The sequence below is a fragment of the Ostrea edulis genome, chromosome 2 (genome assembly GCF_947568905.1).
Source record: "Ostrea edulis chromosome 2, xbOstEdul1.1, whole genome shotgun sequence".
NCBI lineage: Eukaryota > Metazoa > Mollusca > Bivalvia > Ostreida > Ostreidae > Ostrea > Ostrea edulis.
The window spans coordinates 45,177,091-45,199,887 of NC_079165.1; the positions used below are offsets into that span (position 1 = coordinate 45,177,091).

General features: G+C 34.6%; 1 protein-coding gene across 4 annotated transcripts in view; it reads left to right on the forward strand.

The window, feature by feature from the left end:
* Window positions 1-8,903, forward strand: part of LOC125678401 (ubiquitin carboxyl-terminal hydrolase 25-like) — a 38,450-nt gene extending 29,547 nt beyond the window's left edge. For all 4 annotated transcript variants that reach the window (XM_056154181.1, XM_048916832.2, XM_048916831.2 and 1 more), the window contains 6 exons: window positions 1,447-1,631; window positions 2,461-2,557; window positions 4,223-4,302; window positions 5,557-5,683; window positions 5,906-6,092; window positions 7,968-8,903. In XM_056154181.1, coding sequence (XP_056010156.1) covers window positions 1,447-1,631; window positions 2,461-2,557; window positions 4,223-4,302; window positions 5,557-5,683; window positions 5,906-6,092; window positions 7,968-8,152 — 861 coding nt within the window. In that variant the 3' untranslated portion in view covers window positions 8,153-8,903. The remainder of the gene's footprint in view (window positions 1-1,446; window positions 1,632-2,460; window positions 2,558-4,222; window positions 4,303-5,556; window positions 5,684-5,905; window positions 6,093-7,967) is intronic.
* Window positions 8,904-22,797: the final 13,894 nt, after the last annotated feature.

Genomic DNA, 22,797 nt, shown 5'->3' on the forward strand with positions numbered 1-22,797 from the left:
TCAGTTTTCAGTCTGAATGGGGCTTTGATAAATGTTTGAAGGTATGCCCTGACACTTGTATTGGGAAAATATATTATGACTCATATTAACTTTATTGATCAAAATTTTCAGTGTTGTCCTCATTATTAATTTTGGACATTCAGGTGTTATATATCTGTATTTTTACATTGTTGCTTCAAGATTTTGATATTAAAAATTTGCTGATATCTTTTCCCAATACAAGTGTCAGGGTGTACCTTCAAATATTTATGAAAGACTCATTCAGACTGAAAACTGACAGCTTCAATAGAGTTTTGTCCTTTTACATAGTGATGTTAGGGTGGCAGTCAATTCAAACTCCGTTGATTTATGGATTTGACATGTTTTCGATGCTATTGATTTTGGTCGTCATGTTATCTTTAAAGTGCATTATTAATGTTAAATGGAAAAACAATGTAGCTCCTTTAGAAGTAAAATAATTCTGGTATCATATGAGAACCCTGATTTTAATGCAGTATTCAAACCTCTTTTTAACCAAATGTATAAATTGCTGGGGGGGAAAATATTTGTGGGAATACAGCTAACAGAGATATTATTGTTGGAAAATATGGAGTGAAAATATTCAAACATGAATTTGGAAATCACTGGAGTTCAAATCGATTGGGGGGGGGGGGGGGGATTAAAATCTTTTCATGAACCACAATTTTACTACTTGTCAAAGTAATATGCATTTAAACAGTTTTTTGAATAGGTATTGATTATATATCACACAAATAAGTAATAGGCAAATGACTTTCAGACAAAGGTCACTCAAAGTCATTTTGTAACGGTCAAGGTAACTCATATGAAGCAGTTTATTAGTTAGATGCAGTTCGGGGAGCATCCATCAATTTTACCGATATTTTTGTTTATATCAGGCACCCTCAGCCAAAGGTCATAGTAACATAGAACTCGTATTTTCCAAATGCTTTATGCCTCCAAAAAAAAAAAGACCAAGTTATCTCATCATATTTTTTTCTTCTGAATTTTCAAAGATATTTCATTTCATTTGATGTAATGAACATTGAGTCCTCTATTAAAGTTGTGAAATTTACAACCCCAGGTCTCTTTTAACTGAAATACATTACATCTTTGAAAATACAGTTGAATACCGATATCTCAAATGCCATGGATATATTGAAGTAATTCCGACGTCCCAACCACTTATTCCTGATATTTCGAATCCTTGGATGTCTCAAAAGTTTTTTCTCAATCCCATTGAGTTCAAGATGACGAGATTTGACTGTATTCCTTTTCTGAATACTATCTCATTATATACTATTTACTGATATTTACAAATAGAATAATTATAGGTTAAACTAAATTTTTTGCCTGTTAAACCCCATGGGCCTCTTGTTTTTCATTTAAGCTATCCAACCCACACTCAGGTGACTTTTAAGCCCTATGGGCCTCTTGTTTTTCATTAAGGCTATCCAATCTGAGCTGAAACACATGGATCAAATTTTCCAAACCTTCTGCCAAAAAGTCCCTTGTGAAGACCCCCGCTTGATGTATCCTGTTGTCTACCTTAAATGTTGTATGGCTCCAGCCAGAGTGATTGACAGATTTCTACATGAACAATTTTCTTACTGTCCTCTGGAGGATGATACGAGGTAAATTTAGATCTAGTACCAGTTGAAATATATACCAGTGAAGAAACTTCTTAATAAAAAATCTTGATTGAACTTCAAAGATAAAATCATTTGACTGTAGTTTGCTTGATTTAAGAAGGCTCAAGTGAGCTTTTCTATGATTAAAGTTTGTCCATAGTCTGTTAAAACTGCATATTTTTTGCTTCTTCTCAAGAACCACTGGGCCAATTTGACCAAATTTGCCACAAAGCATCCTTGGGTTTAAGGGGATTCAAGAGGTAGTACTCTCATGATGGGAATGTCATTTTTAAATTTTGTTGAAACCATGAGCCCCGAGGCCAGGATAGGGACATAACAGGGGTTCAAAGTTTTACAAATAATATACATATGTTGTAACTTCTTTTCAGGAATTACAAGGGTATCACCGTATGATATCTGAACTTGATATGCAAGCATCCTTATATTATAGTGCAGAAGTTTGTTCACCATAACCCCTGGGTTAGGAGGTTCAAGTTTTGCATAGGAATTCAAGATCTTCTGAAGCACATGCAAATGTAGTAACCAAATACATAATTATATTCATATTTGTTCATATCATCACCAAAAAGGATTTAAACTTTTACATAGGAATATATAGGAAAATCATTTGGAACTTGTCATCTAAAATTGAAGGATACATATATCCAATTAATATGCTAGCATCTATATGTAGTGAAAATGTACGTTAACATCATCACTTCTCAGCCCAAGATGGGGCCATAATCGAGATTTATTGCTTTACACACATGTAGGAAAATGCAATTGCTCGGGTGAGTGATGTGGCCCATGGGCTTCTTGTTTTATCTATTAGCATGATCAGAGCAAAAGAAGTAAAAAGAGCTGCCATCAAAAGACTGGAATTACAACTGCAAGTACGCGATGGTGATATGCTGGAAAAAATGACGCAGGTTGGTTTTGATATTATTAAAGAAAATGTGTATATACATGTACATGTGTAATTGAGAGATAATGGTGAATTTAATTATGGGTTATTTTGTAATTTTTATCCCGACTGCTTTATAGACCAGTAAAGCTTAAGATACTGCAATTCATCTGTCATCTATTTACATTTAAATCATTACCTCTCCCAGTTTTAGTATTGTATGAAATGGTATATTAAATTTGGGAGTGCATAAAATCACATATATTGATAAATCCCAACTGATTTAAAAAAGGAAAATAATGATTCAGATCACTACACTTACAAATTACCACCCTGACATTTTATACCATCACAGACAGATCTTATTATGGTATAGCGCAGTTTGTGTGTCCATCCGCAAACTTGATCAGATAATTAACTATCATAGAAGGATTATATAATGTATGGTGCCCTGTGTCTGTTTTCTGTCTGTTCATCAATCAGCACCTATGTGGGAAGAATTTAAAAAAAAAAAGATAATGAAACCAGGTACACATGTTCCCCATGCTGAGAGAAAGATGCCTGTAATTTCTCAAGGTCAAAGGTCATACTTTCATGGGTAATCATGAAAGAAAAACAATAAACTGGTGTTCATGTTCTTCATGATGTTGGTACAAAGTATTTTTTTGCTCCCCTTTAAAGGGGGGGGGGGGGGGGCATGTTTTGCACATGTTTGACAGTCAATCTGTAGACCAAGTCTTGTTCGCTCAATATCTTGAGAACTCTTTGCTTGACAAACATCAGTATATGACCTCTATTGATTTTGAGGTCACATGGTCACAGGTCAGTGCACTTTGAACAAAGGAAGATACTGTCCACTCAGTATCTTTAGAACCCTTTCCTTGCCAGACATCTAACTTGGTCGAGGTTCAATCTACTCTAGACATAAGAAGATATTTTCCGCTCAATATCTAGAATTGTTTTAGCACTATCAATTAAATGATACATGTGTTAAACCTTTTCAATTTTGTACCATGTACATGTTTCTAAAACAATTTTGTTTGAAAAGTAATATTTTGCTTTTCAAGTTGTAACTTATACATCATTAGAGTGACATTTTTCTATGATTCAATATTCAATAAAACTGTCTTTGAATAATTATTTGATTTATAATCTTGGATGTCCAATATTAGGAAAAGCTTAAGGGTCAACAGGAAAGAAACTTGAAACTGAAATTAGATTTTAAAATTTTTGCATGATCTGTCATTATCAGAGTCATTTTTTGACACAAGAATAGTTTATTTGGATGTTAATCTTTGATTACTATTGCATTACTGAATATATTGGATGTGTGTATTTTGCAGCATGTGAGCATACTCGTGTAGCATTCTTTAAAACATTGTGCACATGTTATCATGATTTTATTAGTTTTAGTTTGAAGTGTAAATTCAAATTTGTTCACACTGCAATCTAATAGATTGTTCACACTGGAGGTTCAAATATACCAAAAAAATCAAAACTTTCCCAATTTCTCTGTCCATTGTCATACATGTAGCAGTAATATTGCTTCTGGTATCAAGTTTCAGTGCTGTGTGAAATTTGTAGAAAACTGCTCACCATGCATACCAAATTACAGCTTGATTAAAGTTTGTGATGAACTGAATTTGACAAGAATTAAATTTGTGTTTACATATATCTTAATTGATTACAGACTTGGCATGACAAATACAACCAGTTCAGAAAAATTGCGTTTTTCTTTGTGAGGGGACTACAGCTCTTTCATAATGAGAGGTAATGTTTATTCTACATCATCAATCTTTACTCTATTAATTTCTTGCAGTTTTTTTATTTAGCTCACCAGAGCTGAAAGCTCAAGTGAGCTATTCTGATCACCTGTTGTCCGTAGTCTGTCTGTCCGTCTGTCTGAAAACTTTTCACTTTTTCAATTTTTTTTCCAGAACCACTGGACTAATTTCAACCAAACTTTGCAAAAAGCATCCTTGGGTGAAGGGGATTCAAGTTCGTTCAAATGAAGGGCCATGTCCCTATCAAAGGGGAGAGAATCACATAAATCCAAAAATAGGATGGGGTCATTTAAAAATCTTCTCAAGAACCACTTGGCCTGAAATGCTAAAATTTGCATGAAAGCTTCCTGACATAGTGCAAATTCAAGTTTGTGGGGCTACAATTGGGGATCAAAGTTTTGCATGTGAATATATAGGAAAAACCTATTAAAATCTTTTTCTCAAGAATCATTGGGCCAGAAAAGTTCAAATCGACAGGGCAGCCTCCTGACATAGTACATATTCAAGTTTATTAAAATCATGACCCCTGGGGGTAGGGTGGGCCTACAATAGGGGATCAAAGTTTTACATGCAAATATATAGGGTAAATCTTTAAATATTGGCCAAGGTGACTCAAGTAAGCAATGTGGCCCATGCACCTCTTGTACTGAAAATATAATACATCATATTGAAATATGATGCATCATATTGAAACTATAATACATTTCATTGAAATATGATTCATTATGTGTAAAATATGATACATTATATTAAGATAGAATACATCATATTGAAAAATAATACATCGTATTGAAATATAAGACATTGAGACAGCATAGGTTCATCGATACCAAACATTAATAAATACAGGAAAAGTGGCAAATTTATTTTTACAATTTATATTGTAGATTATATGATAAACTGGGATATGCATATTATGAAACATACAGTGTATGTAATGTTTCGTATGAAAATCATTTAAATAACGCCTTCAATATGTAGAATATATTCTTTAGAATCAGTTTATTACTTGATAAGTAGGACAACATTTCTAAGTTGAGGAAATTGCTTTTATTTTTAAGTACATCAATTTTTGTTGGGTCATAAGAATTTTTCTCCTAAAAGTTAAAAAAAAAAAAATGGCTCAGTCAATCTGTAAACCAACAGATTAAAAAAAACCTGTTTCCTTAAAATGTGATCAGTGTAATCAAGGAAGATTTGAAATTTCATTAGATCATTTTTTGTAAAAATTCTTTTACAGGTATGAAGACGCTTTGTTGTATCTAGTCCATTGTTACTCATTAAACAGTAATTTGGTAGATAAAAATAATGAAAACTGGGGCTTACAGAAGAAATTAGTCAATTTCTACAGGAGGCAATGTTTATTGGTAAGTAGATTCGTGGTCATTTGAGTATATTATAAGAACTTTACATCATCACATGTTCAACTTCTTCTGAGATACTCATATCACTAAAAATCGTAAATATTGATATTAAAAGACCGTAAAAGAGTACACTGGCTAGTTGAAGTTTGTGCAATTTTAATATTGATATCAACATTTTGTGATTTCATTCTTCTTTATGCTAAAATGAAATGTTATTCATTATAGCACCTGAATGATATAGCCACAAGCCAGTTTGAAACACAAGATGACATTCGAGATTGCTTGAAGTTAATGAATGATTTTGTGGTTCCCTGTCTTCCATTGCTGTTATCATCATGTTACCAAGATGATGTTCATGCTGGAGAAGAAATGAGAGAAAAATGGTGCTCCTTTTTAGGGCAGGAGATCTGTGGTAAGTGTTAAATGATAGATCTATCTTCCCTTACCCTCACAAACATATCTATCTTCCCTTACTCTCACAAGCATATCTATCTTCCCTTACCCTCACAAACATATCTATCTTCCCTTACCCTCACAAGCATATCTATCTTCCCTTACCCTCACAAACATATCTATCTTCCCTTACCCTCACAAACATATCTATCTTCCCTTACCCTCACAAACATATCTATCTTCCCTTACCATCACAAACATATCTATCTTCCCTTACCCTCACAAACATATCTATCTTCCCTTACCCTCACAAACATATCTATTTTCCTTTACCCTCACAAACATATCTATCTTCCCTTACCCTCACAAGCATATCTATCTTCCATTACTCTCACAAACATATCTATCTTCCCTTACCCTCACAAACATATCTATCTTCCCTTACCCTCACAAACACATCTATCTTCCCTCACTCTCACAAACATATCTATCTTCCCTTACCCTCACAAACATATCTATCTTCCCTTACCCTCACAAGCATATCTATCTTCCTTTACTCTCACATTTATCTGCGTTTGGAAAATGCTGTAGTAAGTAAGAGCAGTGATTGTAGTTTTGACATGCTCAGCTGACATAAACCAAAGTGATTGTAATTAAGAATAAGTGGACAGCATGACTAAGCACTTTCAGCTGTGTTGAACTCCAACCTACAGATTATTCCATTGAGTAAAACTTCAGTATCTGGGTTTTCAATAAATTACATGAAAATGACAATCAGATTTAATAATGACTTGGTTAAGTAGATTTTATCAATTAAAACCAAGTATATAGAACCTTGAGTATTGTTGAACATTTAGATAGGGAGCACATTTGTCCATGTGGGATCCCTCGATTCTATTTTCAACACATAAAGTGCATTGATTTTACTGGAATTTCAGTAGGAATAGTTGCAGGATATACATTCAATGACATCAAAAAATGTTATAATATTGCTGCAGACCCGTCACAGTTGCTCAGTGGTAGAGCGTTCGCTTCACAACTGGGAGGTTGTGAGTTCGAGCTCGCTCATGCCATTGTCGTGTCAAACTTAAGATGTAAACATAGGTATTTATTGCTCCTTCGCTAAATGCTCAGCATTTAGAATTGAGAATCATGGGTCTTTTGGATATGACATTAAAGGAGCATGGACACGATTTGAGCTGAAAATTTTCAACAACAAAAAATTTCCATTTTTATTGTATACAATGCTTAACTAATTTATTTCTAATGGTCAATCAAAATTTGAATATCAGCAGTTAAGTTATAAGTGAGATACAGCACTCGCAATTCTTTGTTATCTAAACAAGGCTCGTGCCAGGTTTTTTGTTTACATTAGACTGTTTAATAGAAAATAGTGTGTTTAAAACAAAATGAGATGCACCAAACACTAGTTACTATTTAATTGTGTTAAGAATTCACTTATAAATTGAAAAAAATCTGCTTTAAACAAAACTTTTACTATAGTTTATTTAACCTAGTATGTAAATATGAGCACGAGCACGAGCCTTGTTTACATAACAAGGACTTGTGACCTCTGTATCTCCCATGTACCTTGAATTCTGAAATTCAGAATTTGCTGATCATTAGTAACACCTTAGTTAAGCATTCTAAACATTAAAGGTTAAAAATCAAAACAAAATTAAAAAAATTTCAGCTCAAATTGTGTCCATATCCCTTTAAGAATTTCTTGACCAACCAATAGAGCAACATTCCTAACAGATTATAGTAATCTGACAACCATTCCTAACAGATTATAGTAATATGACAACCATTCCTAACAGATTATAGTAATCTGTCAACCAACCTGCAACATGATCAATAACAAAATGTTTAGTTCTCCTTTTTTATTTTGCAGATGAAAAGATAGAAAAATTGCAAGATTTGATGTCCAAATTGTTTGATCCTCCTTCTGAGAGTAAGAGTGCACAAATTGCTGCTGTAACAACAAAAGACTTGAAGGAATTGTACAGAGACTATCTAGATGTCATGAACATAGCATTTACTTCTGGTTATGTGGAAAGGGCAGCCAACAGCAACTGAGAGGAGCTGGCATCATTTCTTTCCATAATGCTATGTGTACTAATCTCCTTTTACATCCAAATCTTTGCTGCTATAATGAGTAAAAAGGAAGGAAATAAAACCAAAGATTGATAGCAAATGACAAATATTATCCACAGCATCCAGAACATGGCTGCCTTGGCTGAAGAATGTTGGCATGTCCATTCTCCAAATATTAGCTCAGTGCAAATGTTCCTGTAGATGTCTACAAGAAGTATTCTTATGTTTGGGAAACAACAAATTCTACAGAGCATTTGACTGGATAGCTGTTAGCAAGATTTTCAGATTTTGACTGAATAAGAATCAGTTGGTGCAAGAAAATGGCTTTTCACTTGGTGCATAAAATGAAGTAGGATTACAAGGTGTTAATCTCTTCACAACAGAAAGATCTGAGAGAGTTGATAAAGATCATTTAATGAGATGTGATAAATTCTAAGTGTTCATTCATATTCATTTATACAGGAGATGTAATACTTCTCCTTTTTTTCCACTTTTTTGGTTTAGTGAACAGATCATAATGTCATCAGCACAAGTTGTAGATGTACATGTTAGTCACATATACCTTATAATTTATTTCATAATTATGAAGTTGAAAAAACTGTAAATAAAGAGTACTTTTGATACAGTTTGTACAGTGTACAGATTTTGATTTGTTATATCTGCCATTAAGTACAATATTTACACATTATTTCACGAGTTGTTCTTGAATTTGAATAAATCTTAAATCCCAGTTGACATATGTTTGATATAATTTATTGAAAAATGCAACTACCTCGAAATCAATTTGTACACAATTTGATAATATAAAAGTAAGATCAGCTCACATGGGATTGATATGCGTGTGTCAGAAAACATGCGGCCATTTCATTTGCAGATGTATTTGTTACATTTTCATTGATTTAGACAATCTATCGATACATTATTTGAAAGAATATGATTTCAAGAATTATTCACATATGTGATTATGTTAATCTAAAATTGCCGATTTAACATTGACACTGAAAGATGTGTTGTGAAACACTGATGCCCCTGCATGGCATCAAAGTAATTATGGTGCCCAAAGAGATGAGATATTTTAAAAAATGTTGGTACTATTAAAAAGAAAGGTTTTATCAAAAGTGAAATTTAAAAGCCTTATCACGAACCATTCAAAAGTTATGGCTTTGGTTAAAGTTTTTAAAAAGTAGGTCAAACTCCAAGGTCATCGAATCAAAAATGTTGCATAAAGGTCTTGTCAAAAGGAATCCACATGTGAAATATGGAAGCCCTATCACCATCCATTCTAAAGTTATGGGTAAGGTTAAAGTTTCTGGGACAGATTTTAAAAAACCTTGGATTACGGGGGCATAGAAAGTAATAATTTTACAAACTACGCTGAAGAGGACGTAACTTGTACAATGGAATCGTCAATTTAATTCCGAGTAAAAGTTAATAACTAGTACAAATGTCTTGAGGGGTGGGTCTTTTTCTATTTGGGAAAAAAAGGGTACCAATGTTGGAAAAAGTACCTCTATCATTCGGTATGAGAACATGTTGCCAAAAAATCACATGGTGGCAGATGTTTAGGAAACCTTGTAATGTATTCATTTTAAATCTTATCTCGACATCTGATACACATGAAGTTTTATTTGCCAAACTTTGGGTGGTATTTTAATACTGATAGCTGACTTCCAAAGAATCCCTCACCATATCTTCGTACAAGCTTTTAAGACGGAAAAAAAAAATGTGCCCTGTCTTTTGCCATCCACTCTTTTTCTGCTACTTGTCTGAAACACCTTGACAATATTTGTGTATGCTACTTGCCCCTTTGGAATATTTTTTCTCTCTCATTTTGCTGATTACATCTGTACATGCGTGTACTAATAAACAAGACGGTGTGTTGTATTTCATTGATAAAGCGATTTTAATGTGCTATTGTAAATTTTAACACGTTGAAAATTCTTCATTGATGTAATTTATGACGTCATTTTTAATAAATACTGAATGCAAATATTTCATGTAATTTTACTATACAATTTAACTAGTAGCGGAATTCTATCAAAGGATATAAAATATGTCAAATTCAGGATTTTAACGTAATTTTACATGCAAAAGAAGTGGTCGCACGTTTTCTGAAAGATACTGTCCATTTCCTTGAATTCGGGAGAAAATGGGTTGAAATGAGCTTTTCTAATCAAAAGTTTTGTCGTAAAATTATCATATTTTTTATATCTTTTCTGGAAGCACGTCGCCAATGTCAACCAAACTTGACAACAGTGACAAGGAACATGTTTTTAGGTGGGGCAGTGCTACAGAAGAACCATCACTGAATCTAATATGACTGATCAGAATAGGAATTCTGAACGTATGCCATTTGTATGATAGAGCAGCGCAGGTAAGATGCATTCTCTTAGGGGAAGGCGCGTTACGCAAGCTCCACTTGCACTCCTGGAGATGCCAGGAAATAGTTTCTGCTTCATGTGACAATTTAACGATAGGGCTCACGGTGGGTGTGACCGGTCCACAGTTGATGCTTACTCCTCCTAGGCACCTGATCCCACCTCTGGTATATCCAGGGGTCTGTGTTTGATCAACTCTATTTTGTATTCCTTGTAGGAGTTATGAGATTGATCACTGTTCGTATCTTCTTTCATGATAAAAACAACAGAAATGTGGATAAAATATGTGCAACTAGAAACGTAAATGAGACCCATGCAATGTGGCAAGGGCACCTGTGAAAACAAAGAAATTGGCTTTTTCATTGGAAAATGTACAGCAATTGTAAAGTAAACAATAGGAAACAGATGAAGATGTTCAGCCAAACCCTCTGAATGTTATTACGTGCAGCTAATGTCTATCTGAATCGTGGTTATTAAATAATTCAAGCATAGCACTGTTGAACTGAGCTAGGTTCGAGTTTGTCCACAACCTAGGAATTTGCTAAGAATCGATGAGAGCTGACGGACTGCTTTAGGAAGAATTGGAACAACAGATGAAACTCGCAATACTGTTTTTGGAGTTAAGAGGGTGGACAACATCTCGGAGGTGTAGCCATTATACTCAAGAAAGAAGTTGGGAGTGGAAGCCAGTCAGCAAGAGATACCGTTAGTTAACACTGCGGCATAGAGGAAAGTACGTCACGTGGCATTGTTCCAGTGTTACGTGCCTACTAACGATGCATACGAGAAGATTACACTTTAAACTAGGTTTGAAATGTTGCAAAACGGAGAACAGCATATCATTGATATACGATAAGTGGGGAAAGCTGAGTAACATCTACACTGATTTAGTGAAACGGAGGGACAAAGAGTGGACGATGATTGAGTCGAGGAGGTGTGCCACGAAGAAAGTAAATGAAACAAGAGCCTGCGAGACTTGAGGAAGAGCCTGCGAGACTTGAGGAAAGAGGCCAACAGAAATACAGCTACATCCAGAGGAAAGTGGAAACGACATTACTCTCTGACAAGAGGGTTTCTTACATAGAAGTCCTAACAACAAAAACAGAAGAGGCCACCGGGCAGGCCAAGGAAGCCTTTATAATATAATAAAGGCAGTATGTGGCAGGAATAGACCATCTCCCAAAGTACAAGTATAAAGGCAAATGTGAAAAATTTCTGTTATCTGAGAATGAATAAGAGGAACGATGAAGGGAACATTTTAAAGTTAATCAGACCCCGTCCAACTCGAGAACGTGCGATCTGTAATCCAGAAACAGTCGTGGATATCAACATTTAACAACCACAAATTTCAGAAATTATCTCCGCAATAAAAAAACAAGAGGCCCATGGGCCACATCGCTCACCTGAGTCACCTTGGTCCATATCAGAAGACTTTCTATATATATTTGCATGTAAAACCTTAGTCCTTATTATGGCCCCAACCAACCCCTGGAGGCCATAGTTTTTGCAAACTTGAATTTACACTATGTCAGAAAGCTTTCATGTAAATGTGAACTTCTTTGGCCCAATGGTTCTTGAGAAGAAAATATTTAAAGATTTTTCCTATATATTTGTATGTAAAACTTTGATCCCCCCCCCCTTGTGGTCTCATCCTACCCCCAGGGGCCATGATTTGAACAAACTTGAATCTGCACTATGTCAGAAAGCTTTCATGTAAATATAAGCTTTTCTGGCTCAGTGGTTCTTGAGAAGAAGATTTTTCCTATATATTTGTATGTAAAACTTTGATCCTCTATTGTGGCCCCATCCTACCACAGGGGGCCATGATTTGAACAAACTTAACTCTGCTCTATGTTAGGAAGCTTTTCATGTAAATATCAGCTTTTCTGGCTCAGTGGTTCTTGAGAAGAAGATTTTTAAAGATTTTCCCTATATATTTGTATGTAAAACTTTGAACCCCTATTGTGGCCCCATCTTACTGCCGGGGGCCATCATTTTAACAAACTTGAATTTGCACTATATCAGAAAGCTTTCATATAAATCTCAGCTTTTCTGGCTCAGTGGTTCTTGAGAAGAAGATTTTCCCTATATATTTGTATGCAAAACTTTGATCCCCTATTGTGGCCCCATCCGACCCCCGGGGACCAGGATTTTAACAATTTAGAATCTGCACTACCTAATAAAGCTTATCGATAAATTTCATCTTTTCTGGCCCAGTGGTTCTTAAGAAGAAGATTTTTTAATTACCCTACCCTATTTTTACCTTTTCTTGATTATCTCCCCTTGGAAGGTGGCCTGGCCCTTTATTTAAACAACTTAAAATTCCCTTTACCTAAGGATGCTTTGTGTCAACTTTGGTTGAAATTGGCATAGTGGTTTTTGAGAAGTCAAAAATGTTACGCCGGAACACGGGTGATCAGAAAAGCTCACTTGAGCTAAAAACCGTTCAAGTCCGGAAAAGCTCGTAGAGGAATTCTTCAAAACAGAGCCATTCTTGCAGACAACATTTTACAGCCGATTTTCCATGACATCTGGGACGCCTACACCATACCAGAGGGATGAAAGCATGGAGTCAACAATGTGATAATATAGAAAGGCAACTTGAATGACTGCATTATTTTGACGTGGCATAACACTACTTTTCGTCCCAAATAAGACTGTGAAATTTCATCGCTTTAGATGAGAACAGGCAGGGTTTACAACGAGGATGTATGGACCAAACAGTTTTACTGAGCAACATCATACAAAGTGCATAAAATGGTAAAGGCAGTTGTATACTAGTATATTGACTTCGAGAAACTCTTTGACGGTATTCATAGAGAAAGTCTGTAGAAAATTGTTCGATCATATGGCATCCCACCGCATTTAATGGACATCATCAATAGTTTCTATGTCGACTTCAGATGCAGGGTTTGAAACAGCTACATCGAGTTTGAAGTAAAACAGGGGTCTGTCAAGACTGTATGTCATCACGCTCTTCATCATAGCTATTGTCTGGGTCATAAGATATAACATCTTCCATGAGGCATCAGATGAGACACCTTTACCATACTTAAAGACGTCGCTGATGACATCACCTTAAAAAAAATACCAGACTCCACAAGTATGCAAGATACTTATAATTGAAGATTATCCCCCAAATACAGACGTCCTTCCCCCGAACGTAAAGAACCCGCCAGCAGTCACATTAGAACGAACTAAAACCTTTATCAATTCATGATTTGTTTGTAAAATAGGAACAGTTGGTGGTGCAGAGACTGATATCCAGCAGAAATCCACCAAGACAACAGTAGCGTTTAACGACCTACCAGCTATGCGCATTTTAAAACCTAGCCAATAAACCATCCGGACGACATTTAAATTGTACAACAGTTATATTCTACCTTTATATGAACGGATGACCGAGAGTAACATAAAACAGCTGTCAAAGGTTTATACAAAGTCCTTGGGGAAGATCCGTAGGGTACTTTGCCAAATGTTATCTCAAACCAGGACCTCGACAGATGCCAACAAGAGGACACGGCCACAGCCATCACCAGAAGACGATGGAATGCCTTGACGACGTACTCAGAAGAAACTCGGACAGCACTGATCATCAAGACAGCTCTAACTTGGTCATTAAATAAAATGGAATAGATGGAGGCCCAAAGTCACCCGGCGATGAACTGTGGAAGTCGAAATAAAAGAACAAAAGAGAAGCTGGGTACACTCCAGACGCTAACCAGTGACAAACAGGGATAAATATACCTCGGTACTGACTGTCCTATACGTGTAAAGCACGTGTAAAGCGTCACTGACAGTAAGTTGATATAGAGCAGCATAAGGTGTTCGACGTACCATGTTCCTTTCCAAAGGAAGACATTTGGAAAATATGGTGGGATGTTTAGATAATCTTCCTTTGAACCAGAAAAGTCATACAGTAGAACCTGACTTACGTAACGAAGATCCAAGAAAATTCAATGGTATTATGTATCAACATGCAAACACTCTCAAATCAGGAAGAGGCCTCAAGAGGGGGTTCAAACTTGATAGAAATATATTGCAAATTGAATCCTCTTGTCGTGTAGATTCAAGTTTATTCACAATGTAATCACATCTTGGGTCAGGTTGGGAGCACAATAAGGATTTAAAATTTTACATCGGAATTTACATGTACAATGTTTATGGGGGAAATATCCATGCACTTTAGACCCAAACCCTGATTGCACAACACCCACTAAACTGCCAACATAGTTGACCAATGAAAACACCAGGATTTTGCAGATCAAGAGCTGACTTATTCTCAATCGCATTGTGTGTAGTGAAAGGCTGTAACAATGGTTCTACCATGTTATTGCAGAGGAATGTCGCGGTCATTATTCTGCGATATACCTTTATACGTAATAACTGATTATGAGGAAATTGATACTCTTCTCGCTTGCACTTAGTCGATGACTGATAATTCAATGTTATAGTCATGTATAAATTAATCAATGTATGTTGTAAAACAAATTCATAAATGACTGAAGAACACTAACTAATCGTCTGCATCCCGAGAGCGATACACAATGACATGTAAACATGGTGAAGCACAGAAAAGTTTTTCCTGAACTGTGTATTCAAAGCAATTGATATAATCCATGGAACTAAATATTCAAAATAGATTTAAAATACCCCAACCATCTAACCATTTTGAATCGTGAGCAAAACAGCAATGTAAGCCGTTTTGGAAACTGCCGTGACGTCACAGTGACCTAATTCGTATCTCCAAAGGAAAACGTTTCTGAGCCGTAGTAGAATAGAAATAAAGTTCTTGTTTTCGTGTATGAAAGGTGGAGATAACGAACAGTGATCAATCTCATAACTCCTATAAGCAATACAAAATACATGTAGATACTTGGGCAAACACGGACCCCTGGACACACCAGATGTGGGATCAGGTGCCTAGGAGAAGTAAACACCCCCTGTCGACCGGTCCACCCGCCGTGAGCCCTAGAAAGCTTCTAATGTTACAGGATAACCTTGTTAGTCTCGAAACGCCTCGGCTTTTGTATTTCAGGACATTTCTCGACCTCGGGGGTTATCCTGCAATATACACGAAGACACGATCATTATTTCATTGATATAAATAACTGACTTTAGGAAAACTTATGACTATGTATGGAGATCAGCAATGATACTGGAATTGTTAAAAGGGAGAATAGGGGCAAGTTTGCAAAAATATTACAAGATATGTATTCATCAACTAAATGTGCTTGTAACGATATTTATTCACCCAAAGTCAATAAAAGCGTGCAATTGAGGGTTTCAAAATCATAGTTTATCGACCATTCAAAATATATATGGTAACATGCGTTTATTAATGGTAAATATCTGTTGAACACTCACCTCAAATTGTTTCAAGTTAAGTATGACAGATTTTTTTTTACAGTAGGTCAAAGTATGGTATATTTTTCGAGATTTTTCTCACATGTAACCTTCGTTACTGAGTCCTTGACATGATAATATTTAAGATAAACATTAATTTTTCATGTATTATTCCATAATTTGTATTGGAATTGACTGAGCATATATTTTTCTAATTTGCGAAAGACAATAAATACAGGTTTTCAAAGAAAATATTTAATCAACACAACAAGAAATTATCTGCTGTAAAAGTCAGCAATAAGATTTTAAGAGCGCAAAATAAACGACTAGATATCACTTTCAATATCTTTGAAATGGCAAAAAATAAAATTGATTAACAAATATTCTCGAACAGTTCAATATGTATGAAACATGAAAACAAAAGACTAGCAATAGATATAGAACGATAGCTTTTTTGTATGTAAATGAAGTAGCGCTATAATTATGTAACGTATGTTTCAACACTTACACAACACTACATCCATGAAAATATTGTGCCAAAACGATGCCACCATCAGTTATTCTTTACGATTGATGTTGCAAAATCATAACGACATCACTTAATTCAATGGAAATACCAATTTTAATAGAAATATAACGTAGACAAGCAAAACTTTTTACCAGATGTGTCTTTTCTTCTGAATTTGTTAATTTGCAATAAATGTGCGATTAAAACAAAAGTGATAGATTGATGTTTCGCTATTTAAATGCTCATGATTCTTATAGAAATAACAGACACATGTTTTGAAACCTGGATTGCTCTTTGTTATAATAAACAATGAAAGTAACGTATGTTTCTTATTTTTCCTTTCATTACTATAAACACATCATTTCTATTCAAAAAATGGAAAGAATCATATGTACCCATTTCTAACAATCTGTTTACAATAATAATATAAAGAAAATGTTTAATTTCCCAACATTTTAATTAAATGTATATCGAATCTTATGTTTTTGTTGCTTATTTTGGAATACCTTTCCATAGAAACTGTCAGTATGATCCACCACGCGGTGTTATGAATGAATATTTAACGATGTCCCCTATTAATTTTGAGGTCAAAAGGACAACGGTTAAACTACTCTGGACATACGCTATTGTCCGTTGAGAAATCTTTCCTTGATAGACATCAAACTTGAAACACTGGTGCCCCTTATGAATAGATGACCCCCATTGGATTCCAAGTCACAAGGTCAAAGGTCATACAAAATTACTCAAATGACCAGTTGCTTATAAGTATTTTGAGAGGCAAAACTTACATGTATCATTATGGTAGCCTTTGACCGGTAGTTAAACCTTTATTTTCACTGTCTATACAGACATTCTACCTTTTCAGTATTGCCACAAGGGGAGCATATAATATTATTTCGAAAACATTTTTTCATGGTTGTTCTTATGTTTTAATACATTTTTTTTTCATGGTAGTTATTCTGTACTTCTACTCTCACAAGCGCCATTTCTGAAAAAAATAAATAAAAAATTAAAAACAAGTAGAATAATATTACGTAACGGAATTTGTGGTAACATATGTTACACTCAGATAAAATATTTTTGAATGATTTCTCTATAAGATTGCATAGAACAATCATCAGAGATTAGTCCCTTCATTTCTAAGATATATTATGAAAAGATGCTGAATTCTAGCAAATTGATAAATGTAGAGTTGCATAGTTACATGTATCATAAATAGGACAGGAGCAGAGGAAAACATGGCCTGTATTTCTTGCAGAGGATATCTGTATATGCTAGTGAATACGGAAACAATAACACATTTGTTTCTTCATAACATAGTTGATATTCAACAAACATATCATTAATGATGATATTTTGTCAATATGTAGTTCAATATTTGATGTCGAATCAAGCATTTCATTAAGTAGCATACGTTACTTTGAGTAACGTATGTTACCAGCATTCTACTCAATGTAATTCTTACACCAGAAGAATTTCGAGATATTTGGAATACGATATACATTCTTTGATATCAGAAGAACAAATTCAGACCAAAACATTTCATCTGCTTAATCAATATTGTATATCAAACATTGCAGTTGTTGTAACAGTACTTACCGTAAGAGAAAATTAATCCTAATTCTCAAAGTTTAACACGTATTGACTTTCAAACTCAAATGTTCATAGTAGACGTTCATGTCGTATACCACATCATGCAGAGAGAGAGCAAAAATACGCTGGAAATTGTTCTATCATTCCCTTTAATTAATTTCTCGGTAACGAATGTTACATCACGAATGTTACATCTTGACACGTCTGTCAAATTTCAGACCAACCAATGACTTCTGCAAAAGAAATGTTTATATTTTCATTCTCTGTACACTACGAGATTTTCATAAAAGGGGTAACATTTGCTCTGCAAATACGTTTTCATAAAAAAAATTAGTGTATCGTATGTTACATTTCTAAAATCAGAATTCAAAATTTTGAGAATATGATGACTTCTTCTCAATGCCACATCCAAATATCGCTTGATGAATATTTTCACACAGTTTTTGAATATTTTAGCGCCAAAATAGATCAAAAACATAAAGATAATACGAAATCTTTGTCCATACATTGGGTGTTTAATTGACCCTATGATCACATAATATAATCTGGCGACGTGGAGTAATATATACACCACTGCTTAAAATCATACGCAAAAGTTGTTAAACTTTTATTGAATGAAAATTTAGGAAATACAAATGATATTAACGCAAAGAAAATTTAAAAACACGCTCTCAGATTTTTATATTTGCTTGTTCAATTTTAAAAATTGAGTCGGCGACAGTCACGTACGTTACAAAATTAGGGTATCTACGCTTCCTACCAAGTTTATAAGTAAAGGGGAAATAAAAAGTATACCATGCCTAGGGAGGCTATGGGTCCATGAATGTATAGCACACAAAATATATGATTTGGTATAGCTTATTTTCTAATAAAGTGCCGGCGACATCGATTGCACGCTTTTATTGACTTTGAGTGATTATGAGAGTGAGCCATTTTATACCAATATCGGGTTAAAACAAGGCGATAATCTCTGTCCGACACTTTTCAACATATTTATTGGTGATTTTCAAGAATATTTAGATTTAGAGAACCTGCAATACAAAATACATGTACTACTCATATCAATCATCTATTTGTTGCAGACGACTCAATACTGATTTCAGAGTCCTCATCTAGTCTTCAGCATTGTCTAAATGGGTTACAGGATTACTGCAAACATTGGAGGCTGGGTGTAAATCTGGATAAAACAAAAGTTATGATTTTCTCAAAGAGAAAGATTAACAATGAACCATTTTGTTTTTATTTTGGAAGAGATATTGTTGAAATAACTAATGATTATAAATATTTAGAATCAATATTTACATCAAATGGAAGTTTAAGACAAGCAAGTGCTAGCCTTGATGATAAAGCTAGAAAAGCTTTTTATTCAGTTAAATCTAAAATACCTTTTACAAATGATCTTTCTGTCAAAGTATATTTTAAAATGTATCAGGCTCTCTAGGTTATAACCTATTGTTACATATTCATATGAAATCTGGATTACTGATATTAAGACTGACATAAATAGCCAGCCAAGGTTGCCTTTTGAGAAAATACAAAATACTATTTTGAAAGACACTAGGTGTTCATAAGAAAGCTTCTAATGTTGCAGTACTTTCTGAATTAGGTATATATTCTTTACACATTAAGATACGTGAATCAATGTTTAAATATTACTGTAGGTTAAAGGATATGGAATTTGCATCCCAAAATAATAACCCATTGTTAATTGATGCTTTTAAAAAGGATGAAAAGTTATCTCATATAAAAACTAGTTCAAGCATGACTAAATCACTGTAGTATTATTACAAAGATTATTGGACTTTCCTCTTTAGAGATTTCCTATGAAACATTTAGCAATAAATTAAGAAACTATTATGAAAATAAAATATCTAATCAATTCAATAACATAAAACAAACAAATTGTGGAAAACTTGTATTTTATAGCCAAGTACAATTATAATTTCAAATTGCATTACCAAAAGATTACATATCTCTACTTACTACACTAAGACTAAGTGCACATTCCCTCAATATTGAGGTTGGGAGATACTGTAAACCTCCAATTCCACGATCTAATATATTTTGCAAATTCTGCTCGAATGAAGTTAAGGATGAGAAACACTTACTATTATTTTGTACAAAATACGATCACTTAGGAATAAATATTCAGAACATGTGGGTGATTTGAATGCAAATTCCATAGAAAGTCTCATGAATCCTGAAAATTGTACATTCACAAAGCAATTTTGTCAATATTTGAATGAGGAACTAAGGATTTATATTTAAACTAAGGGACACTGAATTGAGAAATCAGGACACATTGTATTTGATCTGAGAATGTGTATTATGTTATAGATACTAGTATATGATGTTAATTTATGGTGTACGCCTCATGTTTGGTAATCGTCAATAAAGCAACTGACTAGACTGAAGATGCAACAAGCATGGTGATTTGACCGCGATACTTGTCCCTTTCTTCTTTGCAAAGGCAAGGGTGTGAAACTGACATCGCTCTCTCAACTTCACACCTTTGCTTCGATATATATGCATGTCCAAGATCAGTAGTGACAAACTAGAACTCCTAGAACAAGCGCCAAAATTGTGGAATGTGTGACGTTGTTAGTGTACGGGTTTTGCCGACTTCACAAGAACGTTTGATGTCGTTGGAATGCAGTCATTAGTATACATGTATAAAGAAAGGTATGCAGATTGCAGAAGTAAGTGTCAACATTTTCTGACCCGTGGTCTGTACAGGTGAGCGGACATTTAAACTATCGTTCAAAGATATTCATGCGAGACGTTGGTCGCCACACATCTCTTGTCCATCTATGTTATTATTCCAAATATTACTACTTTAGGTATGATCACGATATAGTTACGGGGGAGGGGGGGGGGGCAAATAACGTGATTTACTCTCAGTTATCAATCAGACACCAAGGATCGCAGTCTTATTCGAGGCTTTTTTTTTTACTTTAAATATTGATATAGTCTCAACACAACACCCCTCCCCCCTAAAGCAGATCTGGATCCTCAGAAATGGACTTATTATTTCAAAAAAGGCGACAGAGGAGAAAATGAGAAGCCCATATCATAAGTATGAGAATAAAAGACAGTGTGGTGGCGATGACTCAGTGAATACTACAATATCGTTTATGACGTACATGGGCGAATGTGATTGCCCATTGTGAAGACAATGACGGTCCTAAACAGTGATCAACCAAAGACTCGCATCCTCGGCCGAGCGAGTAGTACAACAAACAAGAGCAGAGTTACCACAGTACCAAAAGAGAAAACGTAACATGTTTTCTCTTGTAAAAGACTGAGAAAAAATACATCGAGGGAGAAGAAAAAGAATTCATTATGATAAACCCCAAATTATATCAAATCATTATAATTTCAATTGCTGGATAGGCGAGGTTTACAATTATTATCATTTCAGTCCAGCTAATTATATGGAAGTCGTAGATCTATTGAAGAAACTTTTTGGACTTCTGAAAGAGGACACAAATACTGTTTTCAACCATTTTCATGATCTGTCTCGTATAATCAATAAACACATCCCAATGAAGAAAAGAACAATATTGAAGAAACAAAACCACTGTCCTTCATGAACAAAAGACTGGAAGTTGCAACAACTGTATGATTTATACATTTCAAAGAAATCACTCAAAATTGGTAAAATTTTAGAAAACAAAGAAATTACGATACAAAAATTGAATCCCAATATGTAAACCAGTATTTCATAGAACGATGCGCAGGCTGACCGACAAGTGGACATTTTTGGCCGACCATAAAACCATTTTTGACGAACAAAGGTACAGATGTCAGAAAAATATCATACTGAGAGTAATCCAACGTCTTGTGCCTGGTCAGAGTACTCTCAATACCTTTTTCGTTATTATTGCTAAGAACTGTGGGTGTAAACAGTGACTCTCCTAGCATTATGGAAATTTGTGAGAGGGTCAATGATAAAGATAGAGTGCAACTTTGTGTCAAACTTTGTTTTTCCTGTCGCCAATAGTTTTGTTAGCAAATATATTATCAGGCTAGGCTTACAGAAGGCTACTGGTACTGATGGCATTTCAGCTAAAATTATCGAACTTTGGCATGAACCCATTTTGAACCCGGTAAATTTCTGCTTTTTTTCAAAATGTTTTACCTGGCCGTTTGAAAGTAGCACATACTGTTCCTTTACACAGGAGAAGTATTTTAGAAAAGGGTAAACCACAGACCTGACCCAACCTCTAGTATATCCAGGGTCCGTGTTTGTCTAATTCTCTACCTCTAGTATATCCAGGGCTCCGTGTTTGTCTACTTCTCTACCTCTAGTATATCCAGGGGTCCGTGTTTGTCTAATTCTCTAGCTCTAGTATATCCAGGGGTCCGTGTTTGTCTAATTCTCTAGCTCTAGTATATCCAGGGGTCCGTGTTTGTCTAATTCTCTACCTCTAGTATATCCAGAGCTCCATGTTTGTCTAATTCTCTAGTTTGTTTTCCTTATAGGAGATTAATCACTGTTCTTATCTTCACCTTTCAACTACATTGTCAAAGATATTTGAAAGAGTTATTCATAATCAATTATCGGAGTTTTTGAATTACCTTTTTAGTGATATGTTATCAGCTTTTAGACCAGGATATGGATGTCAAAGCGTACAACTAAAAAACTTGTTTAAAAAACCAAAGAGAACATATTCTGAAATAGAAAACAATACTATTTATCCAGAAAATGAATTCAAGCTTTTTTTTTATGGAGCATCAAATCAACATAAACACTCAAAAGAGAACATCTGTTTTAAAATAAAATTTAAAAAAATGTTTGA